Source organism: Onychomys torridus, chromosome 8 (genome assembly GCF_903995425.1).
Source record: "Onychomys torridus chromosome 8, mOncTor1.1, whole genome shotgun sequence".
Classification (NCBI taxonomy): Eukaryota; Metazoa; Chordata; class Mammalia; order Rodentia; family Cricetidae; genus Onychomys; species Onychomys torridus.
Genome location: NC_050450.1, coordinates 108,508,194 through 108,532,891, shown reverse-complemented (window position 1 = coordinate 108,532,891; position 24,698 = coordinate 108,508,194). Strand labels below are relative to the sequence as shown.

The 24,698-nt window shown below is 52.8% G+C and overlaps 4 protein-coding genes across 16 annotated transcripts; 2 read left to right on the top strand and 2 right to left on the bottom strand.

Annotated features, from left to right (window-relative positions):
• Positions 1-95: 95 nt before the first annotated feature.
• Sirt7 (sirtuin 7) lies at positions 96-5,365 on the top strand. 4 transcript variants are annotated; one of them, XM_036196051.1, is made up of 10 exons: positions 96-233; positions 300-437; positions 534-638; positions 1,866-1,936; positions 2,021-2,093; positions 2,661-2,759; positions 2,832-3,068; positions 3,208-3,288; positions 3,478-3,584; positions 4,682-5,365. In XM_036196051.1, exons 1-10 carry the CDS (start codon positions 138-140, stop codon positions 4,881-4,883), a joined length of 1,209 nt encoding a protein of 402 aa, XP_036051944.1. In that variant the 5' UTR covers positions 96-137; the 3' UTR covers positions 4,884-5,365. The 4 variants fall into 4 exon arrangements, 3 of the variants coding, with proteins under 3 accessions (XP_036051944.1, XP_036051943.1, XP_036051946.1); XR_004945644.1 differs by adding an exon at positions 3,967-4,052 and having other exon boundaries at positions 109-233; positions 2,661-3,068; positions 4,682-4,743; XM_036196050.1 differs by having other exon boundaries at positions 109-233; positions 2,661-3,068.
• A 481-nt stretch (positions 5,366-5,846) lies between these two features.
• Pcyt2 (phosphate cytidylyltransferase 2, ethanolamine) lies at positions 5,847-13,422 on the top strand. 9 transcript variants are annotated; one of them, XM_036197034.1, is made up of 14 exons: positions 5,847-6,026; positions 7,829-7,917; positions 8,345-8,506; positions 9,019-9,085; positions 9,674-9,758; positions 9,962-10,006; positions 10,325-10,378; positions 10,813-10,951; positions 11,369-11,451; positions 11,730-11,807; positions 12,064-12,129; positions 12,290-12,355; positions 12,495-12,583; positions 12,669-13,422. In XM_036197034.1, exons 1-14 carry the CDS (start codon positions 5,938-5,940, stop codon positions 12,769-12,771), a joined length of 1,215 nt encoding a protein of 404 aa, XP_036052927.1. In that variant the 5' UTR covers positions 5,847-5,937; the 3' UTR covers positions 12,772-13,422. The 9 variants fall into 9 exon arrangements, with proteins under 9 accessions (XP_036052927.1, XP_036052929.1, XP_036052933.1 ...); XM_036197031.1 differs by lacking the exon at positions 5,847-6,026 and adding an exon at positions 6,051-6,414; XM_036197037.1 differs by lacking the exon at positions 5,847-6,026 and adding an exon at positions 6,351-6,414 and having other exon boundaries at positions 8,345-8,477.
• A 1,423-nt stretch (positions 13,423-14,845) lies between these two features.
• Npb (neuropeptide B) lies at positions 14,846-15,926 on the bottom strand. The gene is made up of 2 exons (XM_036197994.1): positions 15,212-15,926; positions 14,846-15,128 (listed from the first exon to the last, which is right to left on the bottom strand). The coding sequence occupies exons 1-2, from the start codon at positions 15,446-15,448 to the stop codon at positions 14,994-14,996; spliced, it is 372 nt and encodes a 123-aa protein (XP_036053887.1). The 5' UTR covers positions 15,449-15,926; the 3' UTR covers positions 14,846-14,993.
• A 2,813-nt stretch (positions 15,927-18,739) lies between these two features.
• Positions 18,740-24,675, bottom strand: Anapc11 (anaphase promoting complex subunit 11). 2 transcript variants are annotated; one of them, XM_036197397.1, is made up of 3 exons: positions 24,512-24,675; positions 23,889-24,015; positions 18,740-18,956 (listed from the first exon to the last, which is right to left on the bottom strand). In XM_036197397.1, the coding sequence occupies exons 2-3, from the start codon at positions 23,995-23,997 to the stop codon at positions 18,811-18,813; spliced, it is 255 nt and encodes an 84-aa protein (XP_036053290.1). In that variant the 5' UTR covers positions 23,998-24,015; positions 24,512-24,675; the 3' UTR covers positions 18,740-18,810. The 2 variants fall into 2 exon arrangements, with proteins under 2 accessions (XP_036053290.1, XP_036053289.1); XM_036197396.1 differs by lacking the exon at positions 24,512-24,675 and adding an exon at positions 24,407-24,502.
• Positions 24,676-24,698: the final 23 nt, after the last annotated feature.

Below are 24,698 nucleotides of genomic sequence, written 5' to 3'. Positions count from 1 at the left end.
TTGCAACAAGGAGGGGAGGCGAAACTAGGGTGGGAAGGTTGAGCCGGAAGGGGCGGGGGTGGGTCGGGCGCGCGCATGCGTCTCTGTGGCTGCCGGGAGAGGCGGAAGCGGAAGCCGGAAGCGCAGTCCCGGGAGCGATGGCAGCCGGTGGCGGTCTGAGCCGCTCGGAGCGCAAGGCGGCTGAGCGGGTCCGGAGGCTGCGAGAGGAGCAGCAGCGGGAGCGTCTCCGCCAGGTAGGCCACCGTCGTGCCCGCGGCCGTACCCGCGCGTGCAGGCGCTCATCCCTCGCTCGTCCGCAGGTGTCACGCATTCTGAGGAAGGCGGCTGCAGAACGCAGCGCGGAGGAGGGCCGGCTCCTGGCCGAGAGCGAGGATCTGGTGACCGAGCTGCAGGGTCGGAGCCGGCGGCGTGAGGGCCTCAAGCGGCGCCAAGAGGAGGCGAGTCGCGGGCGGCGGGCGGCGGGCGGCGGGCGGCGGGCGGCGGGCTGTAGGCGGCGGGCTGCGGCCGGTATGACCAGCCCCGGCTCCTGTCAGGTGTGTGATGACCCAGAGGAGCTGCGGAGGAAAGTCCGGGAACTGGCGGGAGCTGTCCGGAATGCCAAACACTTGGTGGTCTACACGGGCGCTGGGATCAGCACGGTAGGCGAGGGAGGGCCTGCGGGCTGGGTTGGGTGTGGGGCGCCCCCTTCTGGGACACAAACTCGGACTGAACAAGCTGGAATTTGTTCAAACCTTTGAAGAGGCTCCAAGGTGTCCTCTTAGACCCGAAGCAACTCTAGATTTAAGATTTAACTAAGGCAAGCGCAGCGGGGTGGCACCAGCCTTTAATCCTAGCACTTCGGAAGCAGGCCGTTTTTGTAAATTTAAGGCCAACTTGGTCTACATAGGAAGTTCCAGGGTAGCCAGGACTACGTAGAGACCTTGTCTTTAAAATGGCAATGGATGGGCTGGAGAGATGGCTCAGCTGTTAAAGGCTAGGCTCACAACCAGAAATATAAAATGGCAATGGAGTGGCATTGAGTAGGGTTCTGCAGGGAAATTTGGGGACGAGAAGCATGACAGACAGACAGCAGTGTGGCCAGTGGCAGTGTAAGGAATATTTGCTGCTCTAACTCTTAGACATCCGGGGCATAAGCATTTGGGACCTTCGGGGCCATCCAGTTAGGACTTTACAGCAGTGATGTCACCTCTACAAATCTGGTGACAACTAAATACCCATGTGCAGCTTGTAAATGTGGTCTGAGCACCATTTGGGGTTCTTGCCCTTAATGTATTGGGATTGCTGGTCAGGGTGGGCACCTCTCTGAGCTTAAGCAGCAGTGAAGATACAGGGCTTCCCCAGCCAGGATCCAAAGACTCTTAGATCTTATATGCTTTCTGTTTCTCGTGGAAATTTAACTGACACTTATCTCATCTTAGAGGCTTTTATATGTATGCTAAGTCGGAATGAAAACTGTTCAGAGCCAGGATATAAGTATTTGGACAGAGGTGTGCTTCCTCCTGGAGCTTACTATTTTCCAAACTTGAAAACACTAAGACCTGTTCCTTTGGATACTGATGAGCCCTTCAGTGTTTGAGACAGATGTGGACATAGCTGCTCACTGCTAGAAAGGACCCTGAAGTAGGGCAGGGTTCTGAGGAGTGTGGAAGGGTGAGCTGGACTAGACAGGACAGGAAAGTCATATGCATAGACAGAAAGAGACGTACTTGGGTCCATTCTACTTGGGGATCAGACAGGTCAGCAGTGGACAGAACAGACACTAGTCTATCGGCTAACTTAGAATGTGGCATGCCCCATATGGGGTATTCTGCAGTACCTGGGGTGACTCCCTTCCATTAGACATATCTTTTTGTCCAATTGTGCAGGCAGCTTCTATCCCAGATTATCGGGGCCCCAATGGAGTGTGGACACTGCTTCAGAAAGGAAGAAGTGTGAGGTGAGCATCTCACAGCCCTCTCAGGCAACAGCTGTGCCTGCATGGCACAGTTCTTTCACCTCTCTTTTCTCTCGTACCCTGCAGTGCTGCTGACCTAAGTGAAGCAGAGCCCACTCTCACCCACATGAGCATCACCCGTCTACATGAGCAAAAACTGGTGAGAGCCCAAAGCTGCACCTCAGTGCCCAGTCAGCCCTGTGATAAACAGTTCCAGGAGCTCAGACTCCTGTTTGATCCCTGCTGTGCTTTCTTTCCAAGAAGAAAGAGTAGCGCCTGTCCTGAACAGTTAGCTTGCAGCTCACCATTCAATCTCTTTTGTGTCGGCAGGGGCGGGGTTGGGGGTGGGGGACCTTGAGACAACATCTTAGCTACAGTGGAGGTTTGTCAGAAACCTCCAGAGATCTGCTGAGCGAGTAGGGAAGGGATCTGCCTAGGCTCTTGAGTGTCCTGAAAGTGAATGACCTAAGAGGGTATTGCTCCAGTGCCCCGAGCTGTTACCCACCTTGCAAGGGTCACACAGATGCTTTCTCTCCTGGGTGTTACCAGTGTATCAGAGCTAGTTGGGGGTACTTGACTCCTTCCGGGCCACGGGGCCCTCCTGGGTTACAGTTGCCTGTTTGTTTTGGGAACCTTGGCCCTTGGCCAGACTGGGCTGAAGATAATTTCACTGCCACAGGGTGCTTCCTCTGTCCCCTACTGACTGCCACCCTGTTCTGTTTTCCAGGTGCAGCATGTGGTATCTCAGAACTGTGATGGGCTCCATCTACGCAGCGGGCTGCCACGGACTGCCATCTCAGAGCTCCATGGGAATATGTATATAGAAGTGAGCGGTACCAGAGGGACACAGGGCCCGGGTGACAGGCAGATCTCACTCACTATGCCCTCTCATCCTCAGGTCTGCACTTCCTGCATCCCTAATAGGGAATATGTGCGAGTGTTTGATGTGACAGAACGTACTGCCCTTCACCGACACCAGACTGGCCGGACCTGCCATAAGTGTGGGACTCAGCTGCGGGATACCATTGTGCACTTCGGGGAGAGGGGGACATTAGGGCAGCCTCTGAACTGGGAGGCAGCGACCGAGGCTGCTAGTAAAGCAGACACGATCCTGTGTTTAGGGTCCAGCTTGAAGGTACGTGCTGACAATACCATGAACTCCTTGTGGGTTGAGCATGTTACGGGCCAGCCTACCCAGAACTATTAATGGGCATTAGATTTGCTGTCTTGGTTTTCATCCTTATACCGTGTGTTGTGTCTGTCCATTCCTACAGGTACTAAAGAAGTATCCTCGCCTCTGGTGCATGACGAAGCCTCCAAACCGGCGGCCTAAACTCTACATTGTGAACTTGCAGGTAACATGGGTACTTAGAGCTTCCAAATCCTTATACCTGGGTCTTAGATCAGAGGAGCCAGGGAAATGTGCCATGTTCGTCCATCCTGGAAGTCTTGTACAGGTTCATGTTCCTAGAGAGGGCTGACCCAGCCTGCAGGGGACCAGCAAAGGGTGGGAAGTTACTCTCATCTGCCTTTCTTATCTTCAGTGGACACCAAAGGATGACTGGGCTGCTTTGAAGCTTCATGGGAAATGCGATGATGTAATGCAGCTCCTCATGGATGAACTGGGCCTGGAGATCCCTGTCTACAGTCGGTGAGTGGGTGCAGTATGGCCCCATTTCTGCCCTTCTGTGTGATGGGCTATGTCTGTCTTCTGTGAGCTTCCAGAGGGACTGGCTGAGGCGAGGCTCCACCACATGTGTACACTCTTCCACCCTGACTGGTATGGTGCCCGAATCTCTGTGAGGAGAGGGGGGGTCTGCCGGTGTTCTGTAGGATGTTTCCCCACGGATCTCTTGCAGCCTGGGTGGACAACTGTGAGGGATGAGAACTGGCCAGACAGAATCTGTGTCCTTGGTTTGGGGATATTTGGGGAAAGCTTAATCAAATTGCCTTGATACAGAATTTGTGATAATTTAGACTTGGTGTGTATTTTGAGTGAAAAGTTTACACTTTCTTTCTCTGTGAATTTTCAGGGTCTTATAGGGGAAATCAGTAACTTCTTTTAATCAAAGGGTTCAAGAAATTAAGGATCCCTTCACCTCTGGGCCTGGCAATTCTTGTATGTTATGTTTGTGGTGTTCTGTGACGTGGGCCTATCCTGTGCTGTACTGTTGTTGTTGTTGTTGTTGTTTTTTAACATTAAGTTAGCTCATGTTTTTAATCAGTGCTTATCTTTATCTTACGTTTATAATATGTGGTTCTGCATCTCAATCAGATACATGATTTCTTCATGGTGTAGTCTGTAGGCCATTCCTCCCTAGCCAGCTGGCCTTCACTCCCATCCCTGTCATGCAGTCTGGGAAGGGGAAAAGGGTCTGATCCACCTGCCCCCATCCGTACAAGTGAAAGGTGGGGCCCAGAGTGGCTAGCGACTTCTCCTTGGAGATGGAGCCATCCTGCAGCTAGCTCTACCCCTCCTGTGTGTGTGGAGCCACTAATGATGGATGAGACACTGAAGAGACCAGCTAGGGCTGTTGTTGGCCTTTGAGTTGCCACCCAAGGAGGTTACCCCTGCAGCTCTGCCATAGCTCGGTGACACTGGAGCTGCTGCTATAGCCAAAGCCCAACCACCACTGAGACGCGAGGGAAGGGGAGGAGACAGTTGGCCTCAGATGGCTTTCCCGTGCCTGGGAGGGTTGTGACTGAGAGAGTCTCAGACTTGTCTGATGCTGCTTTTCTTTCTGTTAGGTGGCAAGACCCCATTTTCTCCTTGGCAACTCCCCTACGTGCTGGTGAAGAAGGCAGCCACAGTAGGAAGTCGCTGTGCAGAAGCAGAGAAGAAGCCCCACCTGGGGACCAGAGCGCCCCGCTTAGCTCGGCTCCCCCCATCCTGGGAGGCTGGTTTGGCAGGGGCTGTGCCAAGCGTGCAAAGAGGAAGAAAGCACCATAGCCAGGGGCTGACAAAGAGCAGATGGCACCTTGCAGACGGCTTTGACTCTTGTTCAGGGGCCTATGTCACTGTGAAGGCTGCAGGGCCCCACAGGGTCTAGTGGGAAGGCTCTTGCAGGTGACATTTCACGGTGACTTTTTTTTTAGCCATTTGTCCTTGTGGGAAGCTCCCCTTGCACTGTTGTGATTGCCCCAATATGGGTTTGACTTTCAAGGACACCTCCCTCCCATTCACCCCTGTACAAAGGTGGCAGCAAGGCCTTTGTGAAAACAGAGCTCCGGTCTTTTCCGGCCTGGCCAGCAGAGGAGCCCACCACTGCCTTACCTCACTCTCCAGGCGAGTCTCAGGGCCTCCCTATTTCTACTACTTAACTACTAAAAGTGTTCACTTTATAGAAACCTTTTTCTGTGTTGAGTATGCGGCACAGGGGCGGATCTAAGCCTCCAGTCTGAGCAAGTCTTATTAAACATCTCTCTACTGCCTTGGTGTCCCAATGCCTGCTACTTGCACCACGGAATACCTCAACATATCTGAGGGCCAGCTACACCCAAGGGGTGGTGGGGAGTGGCGCACGCCTTTAATCCCAGCACTCAGGAGGCGGAGGCAGGCGGATCTCTTGTGAGTTCGAGGCCAGCCTGGGCTACAGCACTAGTTTCAGGACAGCCAGAGCTGTTGCGCAGAGAAACCCTGCCCCCCAAAACAAGTAGATAAACAACCCAGTCCCTAGGAATGCTTCAGGCATCGGGGCGAGCCAAGCCCGAGTACCCGCATACTTGCGGTACTAGCCTGTTCCCTCTGGACACCAGGACCTGAAGGGATTTCTGCCAGACACCCAGACGAGGCTTACCCTGGCGGACTACGCCTGCGGCACAGACCATTGGCCGCGCAGGTTGGGCGGCGGGGGCGGGGCCGGCCGGGGGCGGGACCTATCGTAGCGCACTCAATTGGCTGCGACAGGCGGGTGAGGCCCGCGTGAGCACGCGCGAGCGTCGGGGGCGGGGCTGAGGTTCTGCGAGTCGCGGGAGCTACCCGGTCTTGCGGGTCCTGTGGTGCCATGATCCGGAACGGGCACGGGGAGGCCGGCGCTGCTGGGCGGAGGATCCCGGCGGGCCAGCGCGCAGTGCGGGTGTGGTGCGATGGCTGGTGAGTGGGCCGGCGGCAGGGGCGGGCGGTCAACCCGGGGTCACGCTCCGGCAGTTGGCGGATCCCGAGTCTTCTGAGACCGCACGAGGCAATCTAGCCTCCGGTCACAAGAGTGTAGCGTGCCGGCGGGTGCATCGGCAGTGCGCTCCCGAACACCGGAAATGCGTCCGTCCGTCTGCGGGAGTCATGACCCAGGCTACCGGAGCTGGGAGGCCGTGGGCTTCTCTGGCAAGTCAGCCCGTGACGCTGCTTTAAGAAAGTCGTGGAATTGTCAACAAGCAGGAGATGTTGGCCTTTCTGTAACTTACCGTCCTCAGCCCTTCGAGAAGAGATGCGCCGTGGCCACTAGGGTCCTCAGGAGAGAATGGAGGGGGGTAGGCTGGACTTGGTGCGTTTGTTTTTGGTTTGGTGGGTCCTGAGGGTGCGAGCCATAGCCTTGTACATGCTAGGCAGTGCTCCACCACTGAACTCCAACTTCAGCCCCCTTATGCTCTTTGGCACCTGAATCACCAGCAGTGGCTTTGACTTCGTGTCAGTGGACTATGACCTTGGCCCAGCCACAATACTGTACCATAATCCCTGATGCAAACTCTGACCTCTGATCTTGCCCTGCCTGTCTAGTGAGCACAAGGGCTGGCCCAGAATTACCATGGTGCCTGAGCCTGTCAGGGCTGTCTGTTTTCCTGCCTCCACTCTGTGTACTGTGGCTATACGAGGCTGCTCGGGTGTTCTGGAGGAAACTGAACAGAGACTTTGGCCCATGGAGAAGAAGTGTACACTGGTACACCCTCAATGCCTAGCATGTTGCTGGGTTCTGGGTACCTTTGACCTTGACAGTGTAGTCAGGGCCAGACCTAGATTTGAGGATAAAAGCTCCAGAACCAGGTGACAGGCACTTGTTCTCTCAGAGAGCTAAGCCAGGCCATGTGGATGGGGGTGGGGAACTGTCTGCTTGACTCTAGTAGAACCAAGTCTACTCCCAACTCAGGACTGTTTTCTTGTTTCAAAGTTTGAGTGTGGCTTGTCGATCTGGGGATATAATTCTTGTTTAGGGTGCAAGATATCCCACGTTCAATTCCTGGACAAGTTCTTCTATTTTGTGGGCTGGGGATATAGTTCAGTTGGTAAAACGCTTGCCTGGTATGTACAAAGTCCTGCATTTATTCCCTGGGGTTCAGATAGAAGGGTTTTGGTGGTAATCCCAGAAGGTGGAGTGAGGAGGGTCAGGAGTTCAAGGTCATTCTTGGCTATACAGTGAGTTTGAGGAAAGCCTGGGCTACCTGAGATCTTATCTTCTGAAAAAAGAACAGATCCATGCCAGGCGGTGGTGGCAAACACCTTTGATCCCAGCACTTGGGAGGCAGAGCCAGGCGGATCTCTGTGAGTTCAAGGCCAGCCTAGTCTACAAAGTGAGTTCCAGGACAGAGAAGCCCTATCTCGGAGAGGAGGGGTGGGGGGAGAAGGTAGAAAAGAAAAAAGAACAAAAGCATCACTTGAAATGGCTACATATCTGCCAGTGAACAACTGTCTTGGAATCTTGGAAACTCACCAGCTCTCTGGACCTTACCCGAATTTTGCCACTGTTGCTAGACCTGACTGAGTCCTGCCCTAAGTCCAGTATCTAGGGTATGGACAACTGAGAACCAACTTTCCCTCTGTAAGGCCAACCCCAGGGGTTTGGATTAATAACCCCATAGGGGCTTCCCAGGGGGCTTCCAAAGGACCAAAGCTGTGTCCTGCACAAGGCCCCGGTTTCCTGCCAAGATCAGTGCAGGACCTGACTGTCCTGTCTGTCCTCACAGCTACGACATGGTGCATTATGGTCACTCCAATCAGCTGCGCCAGGCACGGGCCATGGGGGACTACCTTATCGTGGGCGTGCATACTGATGGTAAGGTGTGGGTGGCTGTGTCTGGGACCTACTCCAACTGACCGAGCCTGTGAGGCAGTAGGGGTGGGGAATGGCATAGTGGTGACTCAGAGTTCAGTTAGTAAGCAGCCTGGTCCCAGCTATAGAGCGCTGTGCAGCACTGGGCAGAGCTTCATCAGCTGTGTTGTCCACCCCTACCCTGGTTTCTGAGACCAGAAGAGACTGATTGCTTTTTGTGGTTATAGGCCATCCTTGTTAACCAGCAGATGCTCTGAGCACACATGCTGGCTAGAGGGCAATGCTGTTTACATGGGGTCCTGCCTTGTGGGCTAGGCTAGCAGAAATGAACTGCTGCACACCATTGTACTCGAGTGGATTCCCAAGGCCTGGGCTTTGGGGCTGGACATCAATCGTCTTGTTTTGTCATTTTTCCTTTCTCTGTCCCTAGAGGAAATTGCCAAGCATAAGGGGCCCCCAGTGTTTACCCAGGAGGAGAGGTACAAGATGGTACAGGCCATCAAGTGGGTGGATGAGGTGGTACCCGCTGCTCCCTACGTCACCACACTGGAGACACTGGACAAGTACAACTGTGACTTCTGTGTTCATGGCAGTGAGTGGGCGGGGCCTGGAGGTGGGGGCTGGGCTCAATCAGACCAGTTGACAGCTGACAGCATCTCAGAGATAGAGGGCTCCTCATCCCATGCAGCTACAAGAAAGCGCTGGATGCACTCCCCAGAGAGCAACGATACAAGTGAAAGGGTGGTTCTGGTCCCAAGGGTGCTCTGAGCTAAGAATCCTTGTTTATGAGCCCAGTGTGATGGCGCACATACACCATCCTAGTACTGGGGAGGCTGAACAGGGACGTTAAATGTTCAAGTGGTAAATGTTCAGGTGGGCGATAGTGGCGCACGCCTTTAACCCCAGCACTCGGGAGGCAGAGGCAGCAGATCTCTGAGTTGCCTGGTCTACAAGGAGAGTTCCAGGATAGCCAGGGCTGCACAGAGAAACCCTGTCTCAAAAACAAAACGAAAGTTCCAGGACAGCCTGGGCTGCATAGCAAGATCCTCTCCCTCTCTCAAACAACCAAAACCAAATCCTTTTCTGTGTGCATGTCACCCCTAGATGACATCACGTTGACAGTAGATGGCCGAGATACCTATGAGGAAGTGAAGCAGGCTGGGAGGTACAGGTAGGTCCTGTGACACTCAAGTGGATCCCTTCCTAGCTCTCATTACTGCTTTGAAGTAGCCTGCAAGGCATTTGGGCCCACAGTTGGGACTGGAAGATACAGGAAGGAACGCCTGTGGGGTGACCTTTGTGACCTGGTGACCTTTGTGTGGCCAGCCAGAGCTTTGCACAAATGGCAACATTCTTGACCTCCACTGTTGGTAGGGCATCCATAGACTGTTTTTTTATTTTAGTCAACTGTAATTTGAAGAGCCAGCTGTGGCCAGTGGTTCCTACAGAAGACAGAGCAGCCTGGAATTCCCTTGGCAGAGCATGTATAGCAGGGTATAGGGCCCTGGGTATAAGAGAGGCCAGAGGGTACACTGTCAGAATGGGAACCAGAGCTGTTGTGCCCCAGATGTGGTCTGCCTACTCCCTGGTGCTACATTGTGTAGCTGAGTCACTGATAGGGGCCCATTGTTCCTGTCCCAGTCTGGTTTTCTGTTGTGGGGGGACTGGGTTAGGGTCATGTCCCTCAGGTGGGTTCCGCCTATAGCAGAGCCTCAGGAGTGTATCCTAGATGAAAACCTCCACCTTACCTCTGCCCCAGAGAGTGCAAACGCACCCAGGGTGTGTCCACCACAGACCTCGTGGGCCGCATGCTGCTGGTGACCAAGGCCCACCATAGCAGCCAGGTGAGTCCAAAGGAATGGGGTCTGGGACATGGTCCTTGGGTTGAGGACACAATATGGAGGGAGGGGCACCTCCTAACCACCCTTGGGTCTATCCAGTTTCTCTCTCCGACCATCCTGTCACTGGGCTCTGGGGCTTATGGTGCTGGTCCCAGGGTTGGCAGTCAGGAGGGCACAGTCTCTTAGTCTCTTGCCCTTGTGTGCAGGAGATGTCCTCCGAGTATCGGGAGTATGCTGACAGTTTTGGCAAGGTGAGTACAGCCTGGCTGCAGAGGCCACTCTGGAAATACAGCTGACATTTGACTAGCCACCACACAGCACTCCCCATCCACCCACCTTAGGCTTCCCATGGGGAAAGGTTGGCCCAGAGCTTCACTGTCTGCCCTCCTCCCTCTCTTTCCCAATGCTGACCAGGTACTGACCACCAGGCTTGGCCAGCTAGTGGATGCTGGGAGGGAGGACAGGCAAGAGGTGGCCAGTCCCAGCAGCCACTTCTTGGAGGAGGAACAAGGACTGCCCACCTATAGGTGGCATCTAACCAAATGGCCTGGCCCTCTCTCCCTTTGTAGCCCCCTCACCCGACACCTGCCGGGGACACACTTTCCTCAGAAGTCTCCTCCCAGGTGACCAGATGGTGGCCTCAGGGTGCCGGGTCCCTCAGAGGGCTGTGTCTGCTGGCCACTGGGCTCTACGCCTGCTCCTGGTGGTGTGGTGCCAGGCAGAGCTGGTGTTGACTGCAGTATCTGCTGTGGCCACCGGGTGGAACCACAGTCCTGCTAGCTACAGTGGTCCTGCTTGGCCTTACCATGGTGTGTCCCTGCCCCTGCTGCAAGTGCCTGCCTGGACAGAGCCCATAGCCATGCTGCTGGGTTATTCGCAGGCTGGGGTTGGGGGGGAGTCCAGCCTCTAATGCTCTTTGTACATGCTCCCGTCACCCACACCTATGACAGGGGCACAGGGAGCCCTGGGCTCAGAAGAGTGGCCCTGGGGAGGGTGCTGGGTGAGAGGCACACATAGAGGCCTCTACCGCTGACTGGTTCCTTCTCTTGGCTAATAGTGTCCTGGGGGGCAGAACCCCTGGACAGGGGTGTCCCAGTTTCTACAGACATCCCAGAAGATCATCCAGTTTGCTTCTGGGAAGGAGCCCCAGCCTGGGGAGACAGTCATCTACGTGGCCGGTGCCTTTGACCTGTTCCGTATCCTCTTAGAGCCCCTGCTGCCCCACATTCATACCACAGAGTGGAACCCATAGACTCCAAGGCTCCAGGGTTGAGCTGGGTTGTAGCGGGTACAGCCCTCATCAGGGAAAATGGCAAGGAGTCCCTTGGTTACATGCTGTTGAGGACAGAGGACAGAGCCCCTCCCTTCCTAACCCATTACTGCTGCCTCTTTCCCCCTATCCCCTCTGGGTTGGGGATGGAACCCAGGGCTCTGTATCTGAAACAACTGATCTACTGCTAAGCTACAATCCCACCTTTTTTGAGACAGAATATTCCTGTGTAGTCCAGGCTGACCTAGAACTTGCAATGCTCCTGCCTCCACCATGCAAGTACTGGGTTTACAGGAAAACACCATCATACACACCTAGTTACTGCTTCTTAATCCGGATGTAGACATCGGGCACGTGGACTTCCTAGAGAAGGTGCATAAGCTAGCCAAGAGGCCCTACGTCATCGCCGGCCTACACTTTGACCAGGTCTCTGCCTTTCTGCTTGCTTGCTTCTCAGCACCCCATCAGCTGATGGGCCATGGGATCTCTCAAAGGGCCTCGCTGGGGTCAGTGTTGGGCACAGGTGGCCTCTAAAGGAGTGAGGCTCCAGGTGTCTAGTGAAGGCAAGCATGGTTCTCTTCTGGAGTCCAGGACAGCCTTGCCTAGGGTGTTCCTGTGAGGGGCACCTCTCCCAGCTTCTGCCCAGGAAGGCCAGCTGGGAGGGAGGGCACTGTCCATTAGCTGAGCCCCACTCCTGGCCCTAGGAAGTAAACCGATACAAGGGCAAGAACTACCCCATCATGAACCTGCACGAGCGGACTCTCAGTGTGCTGGCCTGCCGGGTGAGTGGGCTGGGAGCAATGTTTCCCTGAGCCAGGGCAGGGCATCCACCTGCCCGGTAAGGTGGGTAGAGGGTGGCTGGGCCCTACTGGTACAATTTTTTCCCCTGCTGAGGAGTCTGAGGATTCCCTTGTGCCCACTGGCCCCTGCAGTGTTGCCCCATCCCAGCTGGCTCCCCTGGGGCCGTTTTGCCACCCTCTACCCCTGGCTTGCCAGAAATGAGGACTGAGTGAGTTGCTTTACTTCCTGTCTCTGCAGTATGTTTCAGAAGTGGTGATTGGGGCGCCATACTCGGTCACAGCAGAGCTCCTGAGTCACTTCAAGGTGAGGCTTCTCTCTAGCCGAGCAGAACATGATGCCAAGGTTGGAGGATCCTGCCTGGGTCAGCCAGGGATGGTTTTCCCAGGTCTGGGCTAGCCCTAGGTGGTTGTCAGTGGTGGTACAGCTTCTCTGAGGAGGCTCCTGACCCTGCTTCCTCCCCCAGGTGGACCTAGTATGTCATGGGAAGACAGAAATTGTACCTGACAGAGATGGCTCTGACCCCTACCAGGTGGGTTGCCCCAGCCTAGGCTGCCTCTGAGAAGCAGGAACAACCATCCTCACTGGTATTGGTCTCCCATGGGTGGAGGGGTGTTTTTGTAGTCTGGAGGTTTCTCACCTCCCTCTTCTCTTTGCATTGAGGCCTCCAGGAGCCCAAGAGAAGAGGAATCTTCCGCCAGATTGACAGTGGTAGCGACCTCACTACAGACCTGATTGTGCAAAGGATTATCAAGAACAGGTGTGTTCCCCACCCACTCTGTCTGGGCTGGCAGTGGGCAGCTCCCAGTATTGGAAAGGCCCAGTTTATGTCCATCTGGCCCCAGGTTGGAGTACGAAGCCCGGAATCAGAAGAAGGAAGCCAAGGAGTTGGCCTTTCTGGAGGCCATGAGGCAGCAGGGTGCACAGCCTGCAGGGGAGACTGACTAGCTTCTGACCTGGAGGATGTTGCTCGTGCCCTTGCCCTGTGCCCATCCCTGCCCTGCTCTGCTTCTGTGTCTTGGTGTCAGCTCACACAATTCCAAAGGAAGCTGGCCTTGCTGGAGGGTGCTGTCCTGCCTGCCTGTGAGGGAGGCACCGCCTATCTTGCAGCAGACTCAGTCCTCTCGACTGAGCTGCTCAGAGAGGGTGGTTAGCACAGTGATGCAGCCCAGTGGACAGGATAAGCAGAGGGCACCCGTGACAGGAGTGTTGCTGTGTGTCCTTAGCATCCACAGTTCCAACTGCCACTGACCCAGTCAGTCTTGCCTGGGGACACCCCTCTGCCTGACTGGAAGCTGCATATCTCTGCCCACCCAGCTTTGGTGAAAGGTACAGAGGGATGACTTTGGGGACCTCTTGTTTTGTGTCACCCTACAAGTGGGTACCCTCTACTTTGGGGCACGTTCTAGCACCCCATTCCTGACTCCTAGAAGATGCACTTGCCCCGACGGCTGGGCCAGCTTGACTGTTTTCGGCACAGACTTCCTGGTTCTCATTTTGTACCTCCGTGGCTGATGTAAATCTCTTTGGCTCAACTGAATAAAGCCTAGTGGGATGTGCTCCGTGGGCTCCTAGCCCTGGGAAGAAGCAGGAAACCCATCCACAGCAAGAATTCTTTTAAGAAAGGGAGAATGATCCAGGCCAGGGAGTTGGGTGGCTTGTGCACATGCCCTGGCTCTTCTTCAGGCCACAGGGTCTAGATCTTGGCACCCTACCAGGTCTCCTTAGAGCCCAGCAGTTGCTGAGGCTCCTGGAGCTGCCTCTTGGTGGCTGGTTGTGGGGAGACTGGCGCAGTGCTGAAGCAGCCGACAAGAATGGTGAAGCCCCGGCTCCTTCCTATCCCGTGCCCACTCTCTTCCCTTTGAGACAGGAGAGCCTTTGTAAATGTTTCAGACCTAGAGTCAGAATCTGGAGGAGGGACACACATACTTCCAGCCTGGGTGGTGCTCAGCATTCCTCACCTCAACCCTGCTGCCTACTAGGAATGGGGTGGTGCCCACTCTAGGATCCCTGAGCTGAGGAATACCCTGAGCAGTCTCAGGTCAAGGAAGCCACCTGGGTGTGCTGCTACCTAGACTGAGCGAGGTGTGGCTGGGGAGGGCACCATGGAGAAGAAGATGCCCTAAACAACAGGCTCAGGGCCTCTCAGACCAGAGCTCCGGTACTGAAGTCGGCACCTGGAAGTGTTTGCTTTGGGCTGGAGGGAAGAAGGTAGGGCAAAAAAGCAGCAGCTAGAGGCAGAACTCAAGTCAGCTGCCCACATGGCTTTGTGACCCAGAATACGCGAGGGGCTAGCCAGGCAGGTCACTGAGCCTTATAGTCCCTCTGGCCCTCAGGACGGTGGGGGTTTGGGGGAGGGTGGCCTGGATCTGTGAGGACTGAAAGAGGGCCAGGCCAGGCTTGTACCCCTCTTTGTGGGTGGGTCTAAGGGCTCCTGTGCGGTTAGTTATACCCTTGCTCTGGGTCCGCATGCCTCGCTTCCTGTCCTCTAATTTGTTGAGCACACAGTAGCTATGTGCTTAGTACCTCAAGGTCTTTTGGAGGACTTTAAAGGGTGGAGACAGACAAGGTTAGGGTTGGGGGCAATAGGAATCCCAGAAGCAGGAGAGTCACCCGAGGTGAGGCAAAAAAAAAAAGCAGGGCTTCCTAAAAGAACCTATGAACTTGGACTGTTATGGGTGTCTCTGGAAGACTTTGAGGGACAGTATGGTAGGGCCTGAGGATCCTCTGGGAGTTGTTTCCTCTGGGGCGGCTAGGAACTCTATGCTCAGTGCCTGCTAAAGTAGAGGGTCACCTGTGGAGTGGGGTCGTGGTGGTGGGGCCTCTATACCTGTTCTGGCTTAGAGGGAAAGACCCAGCCTGGCCTGAGAAGGGCATGCTGTCGAGAAACCAAGCAGAGCCCACCCCCCCCCCCCCCCCCCCCCCCGGGGCCTGCTCAGCCCATCACCCACTCACAGGAGCACTTCCCGGTGTCTGTGCTTACCTTCACCAGCAACGCTCAGCAGAGACAGCTTTGCTTTTTTATTCATTTAGCCATTTGATATGGAGCGTGATAGGGTTAGAGGGCCACAGGTGCCAACCCACATGACAGCGCCTGCACTGCTTCAAGCATCAAGCAAGACTGGGCACGGGGCTCACCCACCACAGCCAGGCGAGGTTTGGGTTGGGGTTCAGGGTGCAGGCCGTTGGCATTCAGCCTCCTGCAGCGACAAGAAGACGTCCGCCTTACACTGGAAAGTCCCTGGGCTGTTGAATTGCCGCTGGCAGCTCTGCAGGTTCGGGGTCACCTCTTTGACACACAGGGCCTGGGTAGGTGGTGGAGGCTGAGGGCCGGCCCGCCCCTGCCCCACCAGCTCCCACCACCCACCACCCACCGGCTTGCACTCACAAGGCTCCTTAGGCTGGAGCGCATCTCCAAGCGTAGGGGTCCTGTTCCAACGGGGAGTGCTGAGGACTCAGAGCGTCTTGCGGATGGGAACCTGTGGAAGCTGGAGAGTAGCCCCGCGGCGCGGCCCACCGAGTAGTGGTGGGGTCCCGCCGCAGGCTTGTACCATGCAAGGGCTGGCGGCAGGGACAGCAAGAGCAGCGCCAGGGCTGCGGCCACCAGCGCCCCACACTGGGCCATGGAGCTGTGTGGCAGGGTCAGGGGGAAAGTGGCTGAAGTCTGTGAACCAGGCTGGGTTTTATAGTTGCAGTGGGGGCGGGGACAGAGGCGGGGGGGGGGTGGAGGAGCCACAGGGAAGAGTGGCAGTGGAGCACAGGCGGTCCACGAAGGATCCTCGCCTGGCCGGAATACTCAGGTCACGGTGGGCAGAGGGCCAATCTCTCCTTCCTGAAGTTGACCTGCCCTCTCAGGTCCAGGACTTACTATTGGCCAGAAGTATCATCGTTCAAGGGTGGGATGCGGGACTGTCTGAGGATTACTATCACTGTGATGAAACATCATAATCAAAAGCAACTTCAGGAGGAAAGGGTTTCGTTTGGTTTACATATGCCCAGTCACAGTCTACTGTGAAAAGCCAAGGCAGGATCTCAAACAGGGAACCTGGGAACAGGAGCTGACGCAGAGGCCGCTTACTGACTTGCTCCTCATGGCTTCCTCAGCCTGGAACCCAGGACCACCCACGATGGGCTGGGCCCTTCCTGATCTATCATTAACTCAGAAAATTTTCACTGGGTATGGTGGCCATGCCTTCAATCCCAGCACTCAGGAGGCAGAGGCAGGTGGATCTCTGTGAGTTCAAGGCCAGCCTGGTCTACAAAGCACGTTCAAGGAAGCTAGGGCTATTATACAGAGAAACCCTGGCAAAAAACAAAAAGGAAAAGAAAAGGAAATTTCCAGGCTGGAGGATGACTCAATGGTTAAAAGCACTGGCTGCTCCTCCAGAGGACTTGAGTTCAATTCCCAGCACCCACATGGCAGCTCACAACTGTCTGTAATTCCAGTTCCAGGGTATCATATGTCTTCTGGCCTCTGCAGGCATTGGAGAAATGCATGTGATGCATAGACATGCTTGCAGGCAAAACATATAAACACATAAAACAAATTGTATAGAATTAAAAAGGAAGAAAATGCCCTGCAGGCCTGCCCACAGCCGATCTTATGGAGACGTCTTCTCAATTGAGGTTCCTCTTCTGGGATGACTCTAGCTTGTGTCAAGTTGACATTAAATTAGCCAGCACAGCACAGGTCGTGTGCCAGTCTCAACAATAGGGTCTCAGTCTGTGACACAGACTGGCCTTGAACTTGGGTAAAGTTACTCCTGTGCCATCTTCACAAGTGCCAGGCTGGGATACTTTGTTTTGTGCTCATGGTGAAAGGTTCTGCTACCAGACTTGTCCTTTATGAGCAGGGAAAGTATCAAACTCAGGTTCCAACCTTCAGAAAAATCTGAGCAAACAACTCCAGACCCCAGGTCCTGCCCTGCCCACTCTGCCCAAGGAGGTTGTGGCTAGGACTTCTCTGCCTGTACTTAGAAAACAGTGGTGTCGAATACTGGACATAGGGTGGTAATGTGTAAGAGACATGTGTTGTGTTGTGTGCAGGGGCCAGAACATTAATAGGACATAGTCCCTGGCTAGGCAGGGCAGGCAGAGGTGCATTAAAGAAGAGGGCATAGCCGGGCGGTGGTGGCGCACGCCTGTAATCTCAGCACTCGTGAGGCAGAAGCAGGTGGATCTCTGTGAGTTTGAGGCCAGCCTGGTCTAGAGAGCTAGTCCAGGACAGCCTCCAAAGCTACAGAGAAACCCTGTCTTGAAAAACCAAAAAAAAAAAAATGAAGAGAAGGACATGGAGAAAGCCTATGGCATGAGCTTCCCACAGGACCTTCTGTTCCTGCCTGGGAGTACAAGCTGTAGTAATTGGATTCTATCAGGTGTCTCAACCTTTTTGGAGGAAGGAGGTAGAAGAACAATGGAGAAGAAAAAAGGTAGGAAGGAGTCAGGGACCCCAGATGCAGGGAGGTACATGCCCAAGGTTTATAGTTTTCTAATCTCTAGAGAGATGGGGATGTGAGACGGGTGGAGCGGACGCTGAGGACAGGACTAACCCTGAGATAACAGAGTACAGACCTAAGTGTTGAGAAACCCAGAGTGAAGCCTTGTAGCTATGGAGGGGACTGAGGTGAGCCTGGGAAAATAAAAACCTCATGAACAGGAAGATGCTTCAGAGAGGATGACCAAAATGATGAATGCCCCACAGAAGGTTCCTAGGAAAAGCACAGAGGGCACTCCAAGAGAGTGAGCAGGCTGGGGATGGAAAAAAACAAGCTAGGATGGACCAGACCTGTCAACCCAAGGAGCTCCAAATCCACAAATCTTGGCTCCCTCTCAGCTCTGGGTATCCGCAGGCCGAGTTACACTCCACCTCTACTCCTGATAGCTGGTGCCAGTCCCAGGAAAGCATACTATAGATAACTGAGTGCTATCTCTATGGAGTTAGTCACTCAGAAGCACAGATCTGTCTCATGGAGGAGCACCTCAAGGGCACCATACAGAGTAGACAGCAGGTCTCAGCTGACACACATAGATGACACAGATGGCCTTGAGCCCTGCCCTGCTGGTCTACTCTCCAGGGTGTAGGGCACATGTGGTGTGCAAACGTGTTCACACTGGCAATGGCCACTGAGTCTGTGAGGACAAGGTGATGAATTGACCAGAATTCCCAGATGCCACCCTAAATTGGTTTCCACTCAGAAGCTTCCAGGCACCCTGAGGCTGGGCTATTGTTCCCCTAATGGCTGATAATCCCCAGATGTAGGGAATAAAGGCGTGTCCAAAGGGCTGTCCTTCCCTAAGACACCAGAGGACCCACTAGATCTAGCCCTCAGTCTGAGGAAAAGGCAAGAGACTCTGAATGGCTTGCTGCAGTATTCTCGGAAGATCGCTGGGCATGACCAGCACCTGCTTAGCTATCTCTTCCTCCAACCAAAATGACTACTGAAGGGTGGTTGCCAGCTCTGCTCACTAGGGCTGGGGATCAAGAGAGATCGTGGGGTTTCCACCAGGTTAGGGCAGCTCATGGGCTATGTCCCCCTGCCAGTCCTTTTTGCACAGATACACGCTAAGGTCTTTGCTCAGCTCGGTGCTGCCTTGTCTCTTCTGCTTTTCCTGTTTCTGAGCTGTGACTCATGTTATCACGGAGGCCTTGGCAGTTATTTCATCAAGATGTTTATTCATAAGGGCTTTCATACGAAAACGTGCTGAAGCTGTATCAGTATGTCAAGAAAACAGGCAACAGAGGCCTCCAGCAAGGCTCAGAACTTTAATGAGTTTTACTTATTGAATAAAAGTGTCAGTGATGTGATGGGAAAAACAAAAAACAAGTGAACCTTGTTTCAGCCAAAAGGAACACATCCTTGTCTCCAGTACAGAATAAGGTCCCTGGGTACCACTGTGAGGAGGGGGTCTCAGGATGCCATATCTGGTGAAGGGAAGGGGCTGAGCCTGGCATAGTGCTGGGAGAGGGGACTGGGCACAGCACTGTCCTCACTCTTTGAACTTCCACTCTTGGCGACACATGGGGCAGTGCTGCTGCACTTGCTGGGCGTTCAGCCATTTGAGGATGCAGTGCATATGGAAGCAGTGGGAGCACTGCCCCCACACCAGGGGGCAGTCATCACCAGGCACCTTACCTGCAGGAGGGCCATGAGAGAATGTGTTAGGAAGAGGAACCAGACAAGACACATAAGAGCATGTGACAAGCAAAGCAGGCATCTCCAGGACACTAGTAACAGCTCCAGCCCACAGGCAGAGGCGGCGAAAAGGAGGAGTGTGACCCAAATCATCCCCAGCTATGGCCCACTGCATAAAAGATCTACAGAGACTCCCTCATTTCCAAGGCAAGCGTTCTCAGAGCAGGGAGGTCTGGCCTGGTCCACTAGTTTCCAGTGCCTCCCTAGCCCCTTCTGTGGAAAACTGACCCATCATACCCAGAAGGTAACATTAAAACGGTCAAGGTACCAAAGATTCACAACCTGAGTAGGTAACTCTCTGTCTTCAGTAAAAGCCTCTCGGAACCTAGAAAGCTCTTTCCAGGGACACCAGAGATCTACTGCACTACAAGGGCCTGAGGGACCTGGTGTTCCCGGAATAGCTACTGATGGGGCTTGATACCAGCATGTGTTATCCTCTCTTTCTCACCTGAACCCTCAACTCTCCCACCTCCATTCAAAGCCAGGGGCACAGGCTGCAAGCACCCACTCTGCAAGCCTGGAAATGCCTCTTCCATGGAGAAAGCCCAATTAAAGATGGACAAAGCCCACATCATGATCAAATTAATCAGGGCTATCGAGGTGGCTCAGCAGTTAGAGCACTTGCTGATCTTGCCGAGGACCCCAGATCCAGTTCCCAGCTTCCACATGGCAGCTCACAGCAATCTGTAACCCTAGTGCCAGGGAGGTCAACACCCTCTTCTGGTCTCCAGACACTCATGCATGTAGTACAGGTACAGATGGCCATTCAGGCAGACACCCATACACATACAATACAAATAGATAAATCTTTTTTTAAGATTTTTTTTTTTTTCCTCCGAGACAGGGTTTCTCTGTGTACCTTTGCGCCTCTCCTGGAACTCACTTGGTAGCCCAGGCTGGCCTGAACTCACAGAGATCCACCTGGCTCTGCCTCCCAAGTGCTGGGATTAAAGGCGTGCGCCACCACCCAGCTTTAAGTAAGAATTTAAAACAAAAAGGGAGACTGGGGATGCAGCTCAACTGGTAGAATGGTTGCCTGGTAGGCACAAAGCCCTGCATTCTACCCCCAGCTTTGTATAACCGGATGATCCCAGCACTTGTGAGATGGAAGAAGGAGGTTCAGGAATTCAAAGCCATACTCGATACATAAGGATTCTGAAGCCAACCTAAGATACAAGAAACATGAGACCCTGTTCAACAAACAAACAAGAAAACCCTACTGAAGAACGTAGAGCACAGGGACACCTTTAGGTCCTGTCCCACATGGGTATCAGCCCAAGTCCAAAGAGCTAAACCTCAATGCACCCAATCTATCCCGGGGTACCAGCCCTATGTCTGTCACACTGTCAGCACTACTGAGCCTTTCTTTCTTCTTTGTTTTGTTTTTCAAGACAGGGTTTCTCTGTGTACCCCTGGCTGTCCTGGAACTCACTCTGACCTGCCTGCTTCTGCCTCCAGAGTGCTGGGATTAAAGGTATGTGCACCACTGCTGGCTCCTAACTTAGCAGAACTCTGCTTGAAATCACTCTTTTCCAATTAGACTTGGACCCAACTAGATCACCAACAAGGATCACTGAGCTGGCTCATTTGTGGGGTAGTCATTCGGAGGAAGGTGCTGCCTTGCTTGTTCTCAAGATGTCCCTACAGGCAGCAGGCCAGAGTACTTGATGAGCATGCTAGTGCACTGAGGATGATTCACTCAAGGATTTGTTAGTGCCTTGAGGAAATTATTTTTTAATTAAAACACCTCATGATAAGACTGCTTTACCTCAAAGCCCCCTGGGACCTGGAACAGATTTATTACAGGCCTTGGTAACTTAATTTCCACAGGAGTTTAATCCATGAGAAAACCTGGTGCTTTATAGAATCTATCCAGAAAGCACAGTGGGCCTGTCAAACACTCGGCACATTAAAGTCAACCCCTCTCATTTAAATGGCCCACAAGTTGGAGTGTCTCCCACTCTGCACAGCTAACAGGTCCTGTATTAAGAAAGCCTGAGTCTACTTCACACGTATGGACAATAAGTGCCTAGCCATCTAAGACACTTTCTGGTCATCCCTTTGTCATAGATCTAGCTGGGTAATCCAAGCTGTGTTCCCTGTGTGGGTCACTTATGTTCAGGTGAGAATGGGCAGCTCTGGGGCCAGTGGAACCACCTTCAATTTACAGATTCCATGTCCACCCTTTGCCTGAAGGTGGGGATTGCTATAAGACTTCCTCAAAGTTTTTACAAAGTTAACAGTCTAATGTTATGAAGTCCTCTCCTCTTTATAGCTCTGCGAAATAAAGATCCTCCCAATTGGTTAGAGATACCACACTTCAGGTAATCTGGGTCATTGAATAACAATAGCCACTTGTAGCACAGAAGGCTGGGACAGAAGACCTAACAGCGATCTGCAAAACAAAGGAAACATTTCTCACATTTATAGACTTTAGCGGGGAGAAGTTTCTAAGCCTAGGTGAGGAGTCTCTGAGCCCAGCAGATTAGTGAAGGCACTATGTCTGATCCCTATAAGAGCAGCTTCTATGACACAACAGTAGCATTCTTGAGGGTGCCTTAAGCAGTGATTTTAAAGAAATGAACAGTTGGCGAGCGAGCCTTTAACTCTTCTGGAAGACAAGGAAGGAGAACTGCAAGTTCAAGACAGAGCAAGTTTGAGACAATCCTGGTCAATTTAGTAAAACCTGTCTCAAAGCAAAGCATGGGCTGTGAATACAGCTCAGGAGTGGAGAGCTTGAATAGCACATGAAAGGCCCTGTGTTCAATCCCCAGTACCATTAAATAAGAAATTGATTGATTAAAAGAGTATTCCTCCCCTGTAACCCTTCACACTCTTGGGAGTTCCTTTTCATCTTTCCTTAATAAATCTACATTTGTGACACGCTGTGGTGGCACACGCCTTTAATCCCAGCACTCAGAAGCAAAAAGCAGGTGGATCTCTGTGAATTTGAGGCCAGCCTGGTCTACAAAGTGAGTTCCAGGAAAGGCTCAAAGTTACAGAGAAACCCTGTCTCAAACAACCAAAAATAAAAAATAATCTACATTTGTTCTGCTTAAAATAAAAGCTAGAACTGTGTGCTTAGTTACTAATCACAAATGCTATAGATAAAACTTAAATTAGAAAAATCAACTACTTCCTAAGAAACTCACAACTGGAAGGGCAGTGGTGGTGCACGACTTTAATACCAACATTTGGGGGGCAGTGGCAGGCGGATCTTGGTGAGTTTGAGGCCAGCCTGGTCTACACAATTCTTTGATTACATCAAGATGATTAACTCTTGGCTGATTAACTCATGCTGGGTGAGCCTGGAGGTACATGATTTAATCTCAGCACTCTGGAGGCAGAGGCAGGCAGATCTCTTTGACCTTGAGACCAGATTGGTCTACATAGTGAGTTTCAGGCTAGCCAGGGTTACATAATGAGATCCTGTCTCAAAACAAATAAATAAATAGATAAGATAGAATCTGCTTTCATTTCAATGTTTCAAACATTCCTACTTCATGTAACATATTGGGGACATAGGAACAATTCAAAAAAAGTGTAAGACCTTTTGCATTCTGCAAAACACATTAAGATCATAAAATTCAAATGCTTTGAAAACAAAAAAAGAGTAAAAAGAAGCTATTTAGATCACAGAGCTGAAAGGCCAAGAATACTGAGATGTTGGGAATGTCCCAAACCCCAATACTAAGACGTGGGAGCTGGGTGGTGGTGGCACACACTTTCAATCCCAGCACTTGGGAGGCAGAGCCAGGCGGATCTCTGTGAGTTCAAGGCCAGCCTGGTCTACTGAGTTCCAGGACAGGGTCCAAGGCTACACAGAGAAACCCTGTCTCAAAGAAAAAAAAAAAAAAAAAAGACATTTGGGGACAGATGTTTCAACAAGGATGCTAGAACAGCTTATAAGACACATGGCTAAAGTGTGCTCATACTTTATAAGCATCTATTTAATGTTTATAATACTTAAGCACGAAAGCCCAGCAAACATGACAACATGGTAGCCATTGTCTAAACTTCAATGTGCTGGGCAGGGGTATCCCAATTTGTTCTGCTTTATTTGGAGAAATTCCAAACTGAAAGTACTATCTTAAGTAGTTAATAGAATGACAGATTATCATTTTGTAGCTCAGGCTGGCTCTTCAAACTCAAGATCCCTTTGCCTCAGTCTCCAAGTGCTGTTGTTATGGGTCTGAGTTCTGTGCCACCATGCCCTGGCAAAAACAAGTGTTTTTGTTGTTTTTCCTCTCTGTTTTTGCAACAGAGTCTCCCTATGTAGCCTCCAACTCAAGAGATCCACCTGTTTCTACTTCCAAATGCTGATATTACAGGTATTTGCCACCATGCTGGATAAGGTCTTTATAGAAAAGTGCATTGAAGCCGGGCGGTGGTGGGCACGCCTTTAATCCCAGCACTGGAGAGGCAGAGCCAGGTGGATCTCTGTGAGTTCGAGGCCAGTTTTGTCTACAAAGTGATTTCCCGGACAGGGTCCAAAAACTACAAGAGAAACTCTGTCGTTGAGGATTTAGTTCAGTCGTTGGGGATTTAGTTCAGTGGTAGAGCACTCGCCTAGCAAGCCCAAGGCCCTGGGTTCGATCCTCAGCTCAAAAATAAAATAAAATAAAATAAAACAAAATAAAGTGTATTTAAGTATTTTTTTTTCAACTTTCCTTCAGGAAATGGAAACTAAAACCCATGGTTGTTTTTGTTTTGTTTTGTTTTAAGTTTTTCCATACAAGATTTCTCTGTGTAACCCTGGCTGCCCTAGTACTTCCAGAGATCCTCCTGCCTCTGCCTCCCTAGTGCCCGGAAACCCAGGGTTTTTAAGGCTGGTGGAGCATGCCCAAGTTGAGAGCACAGAGGGAGACTTACAGTCTGGACAACAGCCATTGAACGCCATCCTGCAGATGCCACAGTTCTCATCATTGGCTACCCAGAGCCAAGTGGCTACACCATTCCAGCACTTAATTTTCACCTTCATGGCAGTGGAGACGGTGACCTGAGGGAAGAGGGACCTGGCTAAATTAGTCCGGAGTACCACAGCACTGGCGCGTTTCAGTCGCGGAGCTGCGACAAGTGCTAGGCGCTTCCAAGTTATGTTTCGCCATGTGTAAGGATTTCTTTAGAGATCCGAACACGCGCAGTGGGGCGAGGTGACACCCGCCTTTAATCCCGTCGTCAGCCTTCCCCTCCCACCCCCAACAACAACAACAACAAAAACCTCTGCACCCATGGCAAACGTATCATCAGTGCTTTGCTTTTAAACAAGAGAAGGCAAGAGCGACGGTCACTAACTCGCTGAATTACAGCTCGTTAAAAAGAAACTACGCCTTCGAGCAAACGGAACCAAAGGCAGACCCACAGCCCGGCCCCCGCCGCCGGGGTCGCACCTAAGCCGCACAATCCGCCGACAGAACGCACCGCCGCGGCCAGCCCCGCGTCTTCCGGCCTCCGGGGGCGGGGACTCCCGGCCCCGCCCACCCTCGCCCTCGCACCTTCTCCACCTAATCACGAGGCGCCCCGCCCTTCCGTTGCTTCCGCGCGGGAAGGTATAAAAACGACCGTGCCGCGTCCGGCTCCTCAGAAGCCGTGCCCGCCGCGTCCGGGAGCAGTGCGCACGCGCCCGCCTGCCAGCTCCGCGCGCAGCGAGGCCAATCAGTGGCGGCTTCGGGGCAGCGTCGC